The following is a 15039-nucleotide window of genomic DNA, read 5'->3' as shown; positions in this document are numbered from 1 at the left end:
TGTTAACTAAACTTTATTAACGTTTTCTTTTTGTTTCAGTATCCAATCCATGGTACTATATTACATTTAATTGTTATGTGTCTTTTGCCTTCTCTAGTCTGTGACATTTTCTGTCTTTTCCTTGTTTCTTTGTTTGCATATCTCAAACACTAATCCTGCACTCCAGGGTTTATTCTAGCCTTTTTTTTCTTTTCTTTTTTTTTTTTTTGAGTGCAGTGGCACGATCTTGACTCACTGCAACCTCCACTGCCAGGTTCAAGCAATTCCCCTGCCTCAGCCTCCCAAGTAGCTGGGACTACAGGCATGTGCCACCACATCCAGCTAATTTTTTTGTGTTTTTTAGTAGAGACAGGGTTTCACCATGTTGGCCAGGATGGTCTTGATCTCCTGACCTCGTGATCCACCCGCCTTGGCCTCCCAAAGTGCTGTTATTACAGGTGTGAGCCACCATGCCCAGCCTGTCCTATCCTTTTTTCATCTGTAACTTCCCTCTCAGACGATGAGAAACTTAGTTCCAACCATTCACTATCCACCTACTTATTTGTTCTGTCCCAGTAAACATGTAAAACAGTTTCATAATTGTTTATTCATACCCACGTAAGAAATAAACCAATGAGAGTGCTTTTTTTTTTTTTTTTTTTTTTTGGAGACAGAGTCCCTCTGTCCACCCAAGCTGGACTGCAGTGGCGTGACCTTGGCTCACTGTAGCCTCCGCCCCCAGGGTTCTAGCAATTCTCCTACCTCAGCCTCCCAAGTAGCTGGTATTACAGGTGCCTGCCACCATGTCTGGCTAATTTTTTTGTATTTTTAGTAGAGATGGGGTTTTGCCATGTTGGCCAGGCTGGTCTCAAACTCCTGACCTCAGGTGAGCCGCCTGCCTCTGCCTCCCAAAGTTCTAGGATTACAGGCTTGAGCTACCATGTCTGGCCTAGAGTGCAATTTTAAGTGCAGTCTTTGTCTTTATGCTTACTTCTATTCAAAAGACCGTTTGCAAAAGTTACTTAGGACAGCTTCTCTTTTTCCCACTATTTTCTTCAGTGTTGTTATGCTATATAGTTCTAATATAGTTAGATTCATTTCTCACTGTCTGCATTCCATCTTAGGATGCCTCAATAGCCTGGTTGATATTTATGCATATTTTTTTCTCATTTGATGTACGTTGAAGTTCATTTTTTTTTTCAGCAAAAATCAAGAAATGAAGTTCATTCTTTGTGATTTTTACAGTTCTGTGGGTTTTATCAAATGTGTAGAGTTATGTATTAGTCATTACAGTACCATACAGAACAGTTCCTTCACCCTAAAATTTCCCTACGCCTATACTTCGTTGTTAATTACTCTTTCCCCAAACCCCCTGGCAGCCATTAATCTGCTTTCTCTTTCTATAGTTTTACCTTTTCCAGAAAAGCATTACACATATAGATCCTTTGGGGTCTGGCTCATTTTACTTAGTAATACATTTAAGGTTCATCTATGTTGTTAGGTGTATCAGTAGTAATTCTCATTTATCACTGAACTATCAATATACCCTAAAATTTCTTTATATATTCTGGACATAAGTTCTTGATCACATGTGTGATTGCAGATATTTTCTCTCCTCAGTCTGCGGCTTGTCTTTTCATTCTCTTAATTTTTTTGTTTTGTAGAGAAAAATATCTAACTTTGATAAAGTCAAAATTTTTAAAAACTGTATTGTGGTTTTGGTGTTGTATGTAAAAACTTATCACCAAATTCCAAGTTCATAATGATTTTTTTCCTATTTTTTTTTAGAATTTTATAGTTTTATGTTTTTACTTTATTATTATTAATTTGTTTGTAGAGACACGGTCTTACTGAGTTGCCCAGGCTGGTCTTTAATTCCTGACCTTAGGCTATCTGCCCACTTTTAGCCTCCTAAAGTGTTGGGATTACAGGCATGAGCCACCAAGCCTGGTCATAGTTTTACATTTAGATCTGTGATCCATTTTGAGTTAATTTTACATAAGATTTGAATAGGTGTAATTTTTTTTTTTTTTTTTTTTTGCATATGGACGTTTAATTGGTCCATTTAAATGGTCCAGCACCATTTGTTGACTGTTTTCTCTCCATGGAATTACCTTTGCCTCTTTGTTAAGTCTTGATTTTGAGTAGTATTTTGTCTTATTAACCTTTGAAACCTTATGAATCAAAGCTTTGATTTTATTTAGTAATACACATTATCACAATTTTTTCCCTACCAGTTTCTCCTAAGTCCACTGTCTATCCAATCTTCAGTGCATCTTCAGGCAATTCAAAAAGGTGAGAAATTGTTATTGTTTTAAAGTCTAAGCCTTATAAATCATAGGTCCTTTGGGTCTCGTTTTTAGTCTCATGCTACTTGATTTGGGGAAGTTTTCTTTCTTCCACACTAAGGGGAAAAGGAGAATAGAGCAATGAAATCAGTCCCTCATAGAGACATCATAAAAACTTGAGATGGAAAACTTCCTCTTAGGCTTGAGTAATGATCATTGCTAACATTATTGTATGATACCTGACCCAAAATAAGTAGTTTTTATATCTATTATCTCAATTATCACAACAACTTAGAAGGTAGATACTGTTATTCTATTTTCAGCCTAAGAAACTGTTAGTAATTGAGCCACAGTTGCACAGCTCTTAGGGGCTAGGACCGGGACTAGAATCTGTATCTGAACCAAATGTCCATTAGGTTATATTGCCTTCCTTGGGTGACAGTATACTAATCATAGCTAAAAGTTAATAAGCATTTACAACTTGATGATGTAGGCACCATTACCTCATTTTGTAGCTGAGGGGTCTGGCTGCAGGAGTAAGTAACTTGCGGTAGCTTAACATTACCTTAAGGTATAGCTGAAGCTACCAGTATCCTATTCAAAGCTAAAGACTGTGATGGGGGAGGCATGGATGGGTAGAGAGCATGAGAGGCGTCAACACTCTGAAAAAGTAGTTTCTTAGAGTCTAAACATCCTCTTCCTAATTAGCTTTGATCTTTCTCTCACCATTTGCTTATAAATAACTTCAGACATTAAGCAAGGAAGGAACTTCCTGGCTATATTGCGTTACTCAGAGAACATCACCTTAAATTGCCTCAGTGATTAGGTTGGGTGGGCAGCTTTTCCTAATCCTGGTTGCAGTGAGCCAGGATTGTGCCACTGTACTCCAGTCTGGGCGACTGAGCATGAATCCATCTCAAAAGACAGTGGGATGCTATTTGTTAAATAAAATGAAATTGCTCTTTTTGTAGACTCAAAAACATCAGGTATCAGCAGTTTCTTGAAATTTAATCTATTCAGGTAGATTACAGATTCTCAAAGTGTTTAGTCTCACATTTGTTTTTTGGTTTTTTTAAAATTCATTCAATGAACATTTAGACAGTATTTATCATGTGCTTTTGAACTATACTGAGCCCTAGAAATGTGAAGATAGTTAATGTGGTCTTGCTATCAAGGAAGTTATGGTTAGAGGAGGGTAGACATTTAAACAAGTATAGTATAATATTACAGTTGCTAAAATGGAAGCAAAGAGATGGCTGTCACATATGCAGGGTCAGGGAGAGCTGAGTTACTTAGCAAAGGCTGCATAAGGTGAAAAGGGTCAGTGACTTGGACAAGTGTTTTTCATAGTGCAGGTAGCAGCCCTTTAGTAGTTTCTCAGATCAGTTTAGGATGTCATATCTAGCATTTATTTTTAATGGAATAGTGTATCTCTCACATAAGTATATTTAGTAAAACTGGTTTTATATCTGTACTAGTCATAACTGAAATGTATTTCTTAGCATAGATTTGTCAAGTCAGTTTGAAAACTACTTTTTAGACAAATGGTAATAAGGCAGCTTGACTTAGCTTAAAAGCTAATGCTCCACTTTATTTTTTTTTCCCCCACTTTATTTTGTCAGGTGTTTTTTTCTGTTTGAACTTTTTACTTTGGGCCCTAGGGTTTTTTTTTCTCTTGTCTAATTGCTTCTACTTTCTAGGGATTTCTACGCCTTCGGTCCCTGGAAAACCAAGGGCTTTTCATTACAAGGCAAGGGTTACAAACTCAGTACCTACAGAACCAGCAGGTTGGGTGAAAACTAGGGCCAGCTGAAGAATTACCCACTTAAAAGGGCATGTGCTATTCCAAGTTCTGACTAGCAGATTTATTGATGGAATAGAGATTTAGTGATCTTACAGTGTCTATTTTATTTTTATCATTATTATTTTTTTTTGAGACAGAGTCTTGCTCTGTCACCAGGCAGAAGTACAGTGGCACGATCATGGCTCACTGTGACCTTCACCTCCCAGGTTCAAGAGATTTTCCTGCCTCAGCCTCCCAAGTAGCTGGGACTACAGGTGCATGCCACCATGCCCGGCTAAGTTTTGTATTTTTAGTAGATTTTGGGTTTTACCATGTTGGCCAAGATGGTCTCGCTCTCTTGACCTTGTGATCCACCCATCTTAGCCTCCCAAAGTGCTGGGATTACAGGTGTGAGCCGTTGTGCCCACCCCTCAGTGTCTCTCTTAATATTGGAAATACACATTTTTAAGTGAAATCTCTAGATTATAAAATATTGGTAGCTAACCCAAAGTTTTTGTTTGTTTGTTTTGTTTTGTTTTTTTGAGACGGAGTTTCGCTCTTGTTACCCAGGCTGGACTGCAATAGCGCGATCTCGGCTCACCACAACCTCCACCTCCTGGGTTCAGGCAATTCTCCTGCCTCAGCCTCCTGAGTAGCTGGGATTACAGGCACGCATCACCATGCCCAGCTGATTTTTTGTGTTTTTAGTAGAGACGGGGTTTCACCATGTTGACCAGGATGGTCTCGATCTCTTGACCTAGTGATCCACCCACCTCGGCCTCCCAAAATGCTCGGTTTACAGGCGTGAGCCACCGAGCCCAGCCTAACCCAAAGTTTTAAATACCATATGGGCCAACCAAAACATGTCTGCTAACTAGATTTGGCCTGAGGGGCTCCAGTTTGCAACCTCTATAAATGAATCTCAACATTCTTTCCTGATAGTTAAAGGTTGTCTCGATTACCTCTATCCAGCCTAAACATGATTTTTTTCCTTTAAGAATTTCAAAGTTGTGAGATGCTGCTTTTGGTGTGAGGAAAGGCAAATTTAATAGCTGCTTTGCTCTGGTTAAAATGTTGGCTAGATTATAATATGGTGACTGATTGCCTGTGGATCTGTGAAGTTCAATATTATACTTATTTCCTCTAGTAGCTCAGGAATTTCTTTATAGCTGTATAGGTATGGTACTAAGATTTGATAAAAGCAAAAAAAAAAAAAAAAACCAAAAATTTTTTCTAAAAGTCAATTTCCAAAATGTACATCTGTGTGCATCTGATACTATAGAAGAAAATCCCTAGGACTTGGAGTCAGAAGACCAGGATTTGAGTATTAACACTGCCATTCACTAGTTACTTTACCTTGAGTAAATTAGTGACCCTCTCTGAGTGGGCCTCAGGTTTCTTGTTGTTCCTGTCCCTATTATCTCATCAAATTAATGTCAGATAGCACTAAAAATTACAAGGTAGTCTGTCAAATGTCATCTTTCTTTCGCTTGTAATTCCGCAAACATTGTAAATTTATATGATATTTTTCAATTTTCTGTGTCAAGATCTTTAGGTGAAGAACAGTCTTCTGTGGGATCTGTCAATTTCTTGAAACAGACCAATATTCAGAAAAATGCTAACACCAGAGATATAAGTAAAAAAACAAAAGACCAGCTCATCATTGTGAGTAAAGTCAAAACAAAGCTTCTCCTATCTAGCCCTTCACAGAAAAAACTTGCCATCTCCTATATTAGACAATTCAGAACTCGGTATTTTCTTTTTTGTTTTTGAGATGAAGTCTCATTCTGTTGCCCAGGCCAGGGTTCAGTGATGCAATCTTGTCTCACTAACTTCTGCCTCCCGGGTTCAAGTGATTCTCCTGCCTCATCCTCTTGAATAGCTGGAACTATAGGCACGTGCCACCACACTGAGCTAATTTTGGTAGAGACGGGATGTCACCATATTGGCCAGGCTGGTCTTGAACTCCTGACCTTGTGATCCACCCTCCTTGGCCTCCAGAAGTGCTGGGATTACAAGCATGAGCCACCACACCTGGCCCAGAACTTGGTATTTTCAGTGGCATTAAGGAATGTTTTATGGGACAGCATGGGAATTGTAGGTGGTGATATTGAATATTCTTGAATTTACCTGTGCTTTTCCTGAACTTTATTTTTTGTCATTTCTTGGGTCAAATAACTTTAACATTCTTTAAGAATTAAAGAATTTAATATTCCTAGCTGCTTAAGGAAAAATATTATAATTAATACAGAAATAAGGCTTTTTGAGGTCTTTGTTTCATTAAAAACTTCCATTTTGCATTTTTGCTGTGATTTAATCTTATTCCTTCTTAGAACCATGGGTCTAGTAAAGAATCTTGTAAAAATAAAAGAATCTGGTCTTTAACACTGTCCATTCCAATAAACAATTGCCTCTCATCAATTTGTTGCATTTTTAGGTATCTTCTCTCTCTATTTTTTCTTCCCCAAAGAGATGGAGTTCCACTATGTTGCCCAGGCTGGTCTTGAACTCCTTGGCTCAAGTGATTCACCCACCTCAGCCTCCCAGAGTGCTGGGATAACAGGCGTGAGCCAGGACACCTGACCTGAACTCTTCTCATTTTATTTTGTCCCGGAGGAGGGAAGGAGGATATAGTAACCAGACTTTCATTTAGTTTTTTACCTGCCAGCAGAAAAAATAAGGTGAAATTTGAATGAATGGTTATAGGAAATTAATTTAGAGCTACCTGTGCTGTATTTAAATGGGCTTTTATTTTTTTACCCCCCAATTTTAGGACGCTGGTCAGAAACATTTTGGGGCTACTGTGTGTAAGTCTTGTGGCATGATATATACTGCTTCCAACCCTGAAGATGAAATGCAACATGTACAGCATCACCACAGATTTCTGGAAGGAATCAAATATGTGGTGAGCCAAAAGATAGTCTTTCAGTTTGTTCTAGAAGTAAAACTACTTTAAAAGAGACATTTCTTTTCCACCCAGCCAGAAGAGTTACCTTTTTTAGTGATGATGTTTCAAGCTTACTATCTCAATATAAGATAAATATTTTGTAAGCTCTGCATTCTGAGAAGAGCCGAGCAGTCAAGAGATACAAACTTTAAAGACCTAAAGAGATCTCATTTTCTAGTATAGTGTCTTCTTTATAGATAGCTTTAGAAAATAGCCTTTCCATGACTTCTCCAGGTTTTTTCTGAGAGGAGAGTTCCTACCCATTTTTTAAACACCTTTCAAGTCCAAACACATCCTATCATTGGCCCTATCTTTATGATTGTACATGTTACTCAGATTCTTTTTCCCTATTTTTATTCACATAGTTAATGAATACCTTCACAATATTTTTAGCCTGTTTATTGAAACAGCTTGCTTTCTAGGTTCCCATAGTGCTACCAGAAATAATGTTTTAAAACAAATCTAGTATGATTCTACTTTTGGAAAGAAAAAGTTCCCGCCAGCGGTTTGGTACTGTTTAATCCGGCCTCAACCTTTCCTACATACGGGCACATAAAATATATACTAGAGAAATTGTATATGTGTATATTTAAATTCTTGCCCTCTCTGATCTGATCACTACATCAGCCAGAAAATTCTTTGTAAAACGTAAGTTCTGACATCTGCTTCAATTTGGACAGCTTTCTTTTGTACTAAGAATAAAACCCAGATCTCCTGTGGCCAGCGGATCTCTTCATATCTGGCTCCTGCCCACCTTGTCATATGACACATTCCCTCTCCAGTGCTAAGTTCCTGCTGCTTGAGTAAGCCACATTCTCTGATGAAGCCAGAGTACTGTCTATACTGCATTGGATTTTCCTTTTTTTTTTTTGAGATGCAGTCTTGCTTTATCGCCCAGGCTGGAGTGCAGTGGCGCTATCTCGGCTCACTGCAGCCTCTGCCTCCCAGGTTCAAGCAATTCTCATGCCTCAGCCTCCCTAGTAGCTGAGATTACAGTCATGAGCTACCACATTCGGCTAATTTTTGTATTTTTAGTAGAGACAGGTTTCACCATGTTGGCCAAGCTGGTCTCAAACTCCTGACCTCATGATCCGCCCACCTCAGCCTCCCAAAATGTCGAGATTACAGGCATGAGCCGTTGTGCCCAGCTGGATTTCTTTCTTTGTGGAAACATACTGAACATGTTATCCTTTATATATTTTGTATATTATTCCTGTGGTACAAATATATTCTCCCTGTCCCTTTTTTAAGTTTTAAATTTATGTTTTTGGTGTAATAATACTTCCACATGTTTCGAAATTTACAGGATGTAAAAGTGTATCCAGTAAAGTGTTTCTTCATATCCCTGCCAGAAACCCCATTAGCCCCTATCTACAGGTATCTGTCATTAACAAGTTCATCTGTATATCTTTCAGAGATATTTTCTGGCTATACAAGCAAATAGTATTACTTGGATTTTTTTTTTAACCTTTTTATGGTGTATATTGCTACAAAGAAAACAAAATATTTAGCTAACTTGTGACTCTGGGTTTAAGTCAGGAACATCATCTCATTTTCAAAATTAGTAAAAAGTTTCTCCTATATTTAAAAAAATAGTTTTATAGCTATAAATTTTATATTTAGATCTTTAATCCATTGGAAATTTTTCAAGACACAGTGTTAGAGAGATGGATCTTTCTATTTTTTCCTAAAGGACTGCAAAGTATGCCAACAGTACTGTTTGACTAGTTCATGTTCCACACTGATTAGCAATGCAACCTTTAAAGCATACCAGATTCTCTCATCTGTGTGTGTTATTGACACTTCCACATCATCCATCTGTTCCTGTGCCAGTGCCATACTTTTACAAATGTAGCTTCATACTGTATTTGGATGTCTAGTTAGGTAAGTTCCCTTTCATCCTTTTCTGTAAAAAAAAGTCTTGACTTCTTGTGCACATTTATTCTTTCAAATAAAAAAAATGAGCCTATCAAGCTCCCCCCCAATAAAAAACTTATTAGAATTTTTATTGAAACTGTAGTCAAACTGTCATTTTCTCTAGGGAAAAATAGTATACCTGAGAAACTTAGTATAGTACATACTATAATATAAACTTAGTATTTACTGTAGTATAAACTTAGTATATTCTTAGAAACTTAGTATGCCTCTGATTGAGTCATATCTTTTATACCCTTCAGTAAAATTTTATAGTTTTGTCATGGATCTTGTTAAATTTATTTCTAATATTCCAATCTCATTTCTTCCAATCTTTAAGTCAATTACACCAGATTTTTTGCCACGGTCTGCACTTGTGCTTATTCAGTTAGTCGCCTTAGGCTGAAGGCAAGTAATCGACTTCCCATTATACTCATTTACATCTTACCAAGGTTTTTAAACCCTTTTCAAGTCCCATAATACTTCAGAATCATTCAAACACTAGGGCCACATGCCCAGACACCTTGCTTGGGATTGAGATTAAAGTAGTTGTAAGACTGAACCCATCTGTGGTCTTGTCAAGCATAAGGGACAAGCATATAAGGACTTTTATGTAGCCTTTTCTTGAAATTTGGCTTCTTATTCGAAACCTCCCCTACCTGCCTGCTGGTCTCGACCTCCTGACCTCAGGTGGATCTGCCCACCTTGGCCTCCCAAAGTGCTGGGATTACAGGCGTGAACCCAGCCCCTTTACCTCATTTTATAATAGATCATATGCATGTCTCCAGATAGGATGTCAGCTTACTGAGGACAAGTACCTTGTCTTAGGCATCTTTTATTTCTCTTTCCACATTACTTTTAATGGATTATATCTTTCCTTCTTTTATATCTGTTATTGTTTAGCCTTTAGTCTTCTCCACACCAAATTATTTAAGGTTGGTTTTTTTTCTCTTCACAAATTAACTGTGACCCTTTTGTTTTCCTTTGGCAGGGTTGGAAGAAAGAACGTGTAGTAGCAGAGTTTTGGGATGGGAAAATCGTGTTGGTTCTGCCACGTGATCCAAGCTTTGCTATCAAAAAGGTATGGAACATTGTCTTTTTAATTCTTGAATTTCCCCACCCCCAAGAAATTAACCTATGTTGAAGTGCAAACTGCCTTTGCTGACAGATAATTTGCTTGGGTACATGCTTAATGATTACTTGGCGTAGAAATTTATACAAAATTTAACTTAGAATTGTAGGAAAAGGAGTAAAGAAGGTAGATAAGGCTCCACAGCTTATCTTTTATGTTCGTATGTTCATCTTTCCCTTGTGAAAGGTAAACTAAGCTTTTCAGTGTTAATAAATTAATGGCTCCCAGGCTCTATTTCTTATGCTAGTGTGGTCTGTGTTTCTGAGGTTGTATGTTTAGCCACCGTGAACAATGGATAAACCTAAAACAAATCTGTTTTAACGCTTCCTATTCCTTATCCTCCCAGGTGTCTGAATTTCTGCTAAAAGTGATCTTTAAAATAGGTTCTTAAAACCTTGTTTCCACAGTAGCAGCTACATGCATCAATAGTGAAATAATTTTGGAGGTGTATAAATTTAAGGAATATAATTTAAGGACTAAAGTAACAGTAATCATACATTTTGTGTATATAAATATGTATAGTTTCTATTGTACTTTTTAAAACATTCACCTGTCTTGGTTTTTAAAATCATTAGGTAGAAGATGTCCAAGAACTTGTTGATAATGAATTGGGCTTCCAGCAAGTTATTCCTAAATGTCCAAACAAAATAAAAACTTTTCTTTTTATATCTGATGAAAAGAGAGTAGTTGGGTGTTTAATTGCAGAACCCATCAAACAGGTATGGTATATTTCATTTAAATTATTGGCATAATTTACAGGTAAAATCAAGAGAAAAGTTAGAAGTCTGTCAGCATTTAAGATTGCTATCATTAATGACATTCTTTTTACTGAAATATCCTTGACCATGTGGATAATTGAAGTTATTTATTTTTAATATTTGGAATTTTGCTTTGTATAAACAAGATAGGTAAGCCAATCTTACATTCATATAGTCATTTCCACAGCTGAACTATAAAGTTTAGTGATTTTAAGTAAGCAGATCTATAGACTTAAGTTTTTAAAAATGTGGCTTAGTGAAGGTTAATATTTTTGGCAAAGTAGTCATTACTTATCCCTTAATTAGATTCTAATTTAGGTACCAATTAGCAATTTTCTAGAAGACATATGGTTTCTCCTTGTGTTACTGGAAGTTGGGTGAGAGAAGCAGCTTGTTTGTATTTTTGCCAGTATAAGTGATCAATTTGGCCTTTTCCTTTCCTGTCAGCTTTATTAAGGTATAACTGACAAAAATTGCAGTTATTTACAGTGTACAATGTGATATTTTGATACAGGTAGACATTGCAAAATGACTAAATCAAGCTAGCATATCTATCACTTCACATATCAACTTATTCTGATGAGAACATTTAGATCTCCCCTAGCAATTTTTAAGTATACATTAGCTGTAGTCATCATGCCGTACAATAGATCTGCAGAATTTATTCATCCTGAATCTTCGTACCCTTTACCAACATTTCCTCTTTCTCTCATCGCCTATATGTGAGATCTTGCACTATTTTTCTTTCTTGCCTAGCTAATTTCACTTAGCATAATGTCCTCCAGGTGCGTTCATGTTGCAATGTCAGAATTTCCTTTTTTTAAAGGCTGAATGGTATTCCATGTGTATATATACCACTTTTTCTTTATTCATCCACTGATGGACACTTAGGTTGATTCTATACCTTGGCTATGAATAATGCTGCCATGAACATGGGAGTACGGATTTCTCTTTGACATACTGATTTCAGTTTCTTTGGATATATACTCAGAAGTGAGATTGCTGCAAATGGTAGTTGTATTTTTATAGTAATCATTCTGACAGATGTGAGGTGCATTTCCCAGATGGATAGTCATGATGAGTGAGCATTTTTTCATATGTCTGTTCCTCATTTTTATGTCTTTTCAGAAATATCTATTCTGTTTCTTTGCCCATTTTTATGAGTATTTGTTTCCTTACTATGGAGTTGTGTATTTTGGATATGTATTCCCTGTTGTATATGCAAATATCTTTTTCCAATCAATCAGTAGGTTGGTTGGTTTTCTTTCCCCACTCTGTGCTATGTAGAAACTTTTCAGTTTGATGTCACTTTTTAAAATTCTTTTATTGCCAATGCTATTGGGATCATAGCCACAACATTATTGGCCCAGACCAATGTCAAGCTTTTTTCTCATTTTTTTCGTTAGTTTTACAGTTTGAGGTCCCTCATTTTAAGTTTTTAATCCATTTTGAGTTGATTTTTCTATGTGTTGTGAGATAAGGCTCCAATTTTATTCTTCTGTTTGTGGATATTCATTTTTCCCAACATCATTTATCAAAGAAACTGCTCTTGCCCCATTGTTTGTTCTTGGCATGTTTGTCAGAGACCAGTTGAGTCTAAATGCCTGGTTTTATTTTATTTGTTTTGTTCCATTGGTTGCTATGTCTGTTTTAATGCCACTAGGAGTGATGACCTTCAGCTTTACTCTTTTTGTCTAGATTGCTTTGGCTATTTGTAATCTTTTATGGTTCCATAGGATATTAGGATTCTTTTTGTATATTTTTGTGAAAAATGCCTTTGGAATTTTGAAAGGGATTATGTTGCATTTGTAGATTGCTTTGGGTAGCAGGGACTTTTTAACAATATAGAATCTTCCAAGCCACGAACACTGGGTATCCTTCCATTTATGTGGATATTCTTCAGCTTCTTTCATCAGTGTTTTCTAGTTTTTCAGTGTATGGATCTTTCACCTCCTTAGTTAAATTTATTCATAAGTGGTTTTTTTTAATGCAATTGTAAATGGATTGTCTCTTGATTTCTTTTTTTAGTTTGTAGTTTGTTGTTCCTATATAGAAATTCTACCGACAAAATAATTGTCACAGGATTTTGTATCCTGCACCTTTTCTGATATTGTTTTTTTCTGATAGTTATTTTGGGAGTATTTAGGATTTAAGTTCATGTCAGTTGCAGACAGACTAACTTTTTCGTTTCAATTTGAACGCCTTTATTTCTTTTTTTCTTCCTAATTGCTCTGGTGAGGAATTCCAGAACTATGTAGAGCAGAAATGAAGAGAGTTAGCACCCTTGTCTTGTTTCTGATCTAAGAGGGAAAGCTTTCAACTTTTCATTGCTTATATGATGTTAGCTGTGAGCTTGTGATATACAACCTTTAGTATATTCAGGTACATTCTGTCTATATCTAATTTATTGAGAGTTTTTATCCTGAAAGGATGTCAAATGCCTTTTCTGTATTAAGATGTTTTGTCCTGGGCCGGGCGCGGTGGCTCAAGCCTGTGATCCCAGCACTTTGGGAGGCCGAGGCGGGTGGATCACGAGGTCAACAGATCGAGACCATCCTGGTCAACATGGGGAAACCCCGTCTCAACTAAAAATTACAAAAAATTAGCTGGGCACGGTGGCGCGTGCCTGTAATCCCAGCTACTCAGGAGGCTGAGGCAGGAGAATTGCCTGAACCCAGCGGGCGGAGGTTGCGGTGAGCCAAGATTGCGCCATTGCACTCCAGCCTGGGTAACAAGAGCGAAACTCCGTCTCAAAAAAAAGATGTTTTGTCCTTCATTCTGTTAATATGATGTAGTACACTGATGTGCATGTGTTGAGCCATCCTTGCATCCAGAGATAAAGTCCATTGGATCATGGTGTACTATCCTTTTAATGTGCCAGTTTGCATCTGTTTATCAGGGATATCGGTAGGTAACTTTTCTTGTAGTTTCCTTTTCTGGTATCAAATTAATTCTAGCCTTGTAAAATGACTTTGAGGGTATTCTTCAGTTTTTTGGAAGAGTTTGAGAAGGATTAGTATTCTTTAAACACCTGGTAGAATTTAGCAGTGACATCACAGATGGGGCTTTCCTCTGATGCAAGTTATTTTTTTAACTGATCTCCTTTTTATTGGTTTGTCGAGATTTTCTCTTTCTTCATGATTTGGTATAGGTAGGTTTTTATTCATCTGTTTCTTAGAATTTATGTATTTCTTATACATTACCTAATTTGTTGGTTTATAATTATTCATGGTCTCTTATGATGCTTTGTACTTCTGTGATATCAGTTGTAATATCTCCTCTTTCATTTGTGATTCTGTTTAGTTGAATCTTTTTTCTTAGTCTCACTAAAGGTTTGTCAATTTTATTATCTTTCAAAAGATAAATTTTGTTGATCTTTTCTATTTTTCAGGTCCCAGTTTATCTCTACTGATCTTTATTTTTTTCCTTTTACTAACTTTGGGCTTTATTCTTTTTCTAATTTTTTGAGTTGTAATGTTAGGTTATTTGAGATCTTTTTTATGTAGAACTGCTTTTGCTGCATCCCATTGGTTTTGGTATGTTGTGTTTCCATTTTCATTTGTCTCAAGAAACTTGTCAATTTCCCTTTTTTTTTGCTCTATTGGTTGTTCAGGGTTGTTCCCTTTTCTTTGCTCTATTGGTTGCTCTATTGGTTGTTCACTGGTAAATTATGTGGTTTAATTTTCACATATTTGTCAGTTTTCCGCTTTTTCTCCTGTCATTGATCTCTAAGTTTATACTGTTGTGAATGTTCTGTGTGCATTAGAAAAGAATGTGCATTCTGCTGCTATGGATGGAATACTGTATGTATGTCTGTTAGGTCCATTAGGTCTGAAGTGTAGTTCAGTGTTTCCTGACTGGATTTCGTGGCTCACACCTGTAATCCCAACACTTGGGAGGCTGAGGCAGGCGGATCACTTGAGGTCGGATTAAAGACCAACCTGACCAACATGACGAAACCCTGTCTCTACTAAAAACAAAGAAATTAGCTGGGTGTGGTGGTGCATGCCTTAATCCCAGCTACTTGGGTGGCTGAGGCAGGAGAATTGCTTGAACCCAGGAAGTGGAGGTTGCAATGAGCTGAGATTGTACCACTGCACTCCAGCCTGGACAACAGAGTGAGACTTTGTCTCTTAAAAAAAAAAACTATATTTACCATATGATCTAGCTGTTGTTCTCCTGGGCACTTAACAAAAACAGATGAAAACTGATGTACACCCAAAAACCTATACAAGAAT

The 15039-nt window shown here is 37.0% G+C and overlaps 1 protein-coding gene across 6 annotated transcripts in view; it reads left to right on the top strand.

Annotated features, from left to right (window-relative positions):
* The window catches only part of ESCO2 (establishment of sister chromatid cohesion N-acetyltransferase 2), a 61388-nt gene that overhangs the window by 10573 nt on the left and 35776 nt on the right, over positions 1–15039 (top strand). For 5 of the 6 annotated variants that reach the window (XR_013525488.1, XR_013525487.1, XR_013525489.1 and 2 more), the window contains exons 5-9: positions 2217–2274; positions 5598–5715; positions 6824–6955; positions 9903–9992; positions 10619–10762. Coding sequence is in view for 3 of the 6 variants with exons in the window: in XM_078347178.1 (XP_078203304.1) it covers positions 2217–2274; positions 5598–5715; positions 6824–6955; positions 9903–9992; positions 10619–10762 (542 nt within the window). In the remaining 3 variants the exon portion in view is untranslated. The remainder of the gene's footprint in view (positions 1–2216; positions 2275–5597; positions 5716–6823; positions 6956–9902; positions 9993–10618; positions 10763–15039) is intronic. The other variant, XM_078347179.1, reaches the window with a different exon arrangement.

The sequence above is a fragment of the Callithrix jacchus genome, chromosome 13 (genome assembly GCF_049354715.1).
Source record: "Callithrix jacchus isolate 240 chromosome 13, calJac240_pri, whole genome shotgun sequence".
NCBI lineage: Eukaryota > Metazoa > Chordata > Mammalia > Primates > Cebidae > Callithrix > Callithrix jacchus.
The sequence above is the reverse complement of the archived record's forward strand: the minus strand, read 5'-3'. Positions and strand labels throughout refer to the sequence as shown.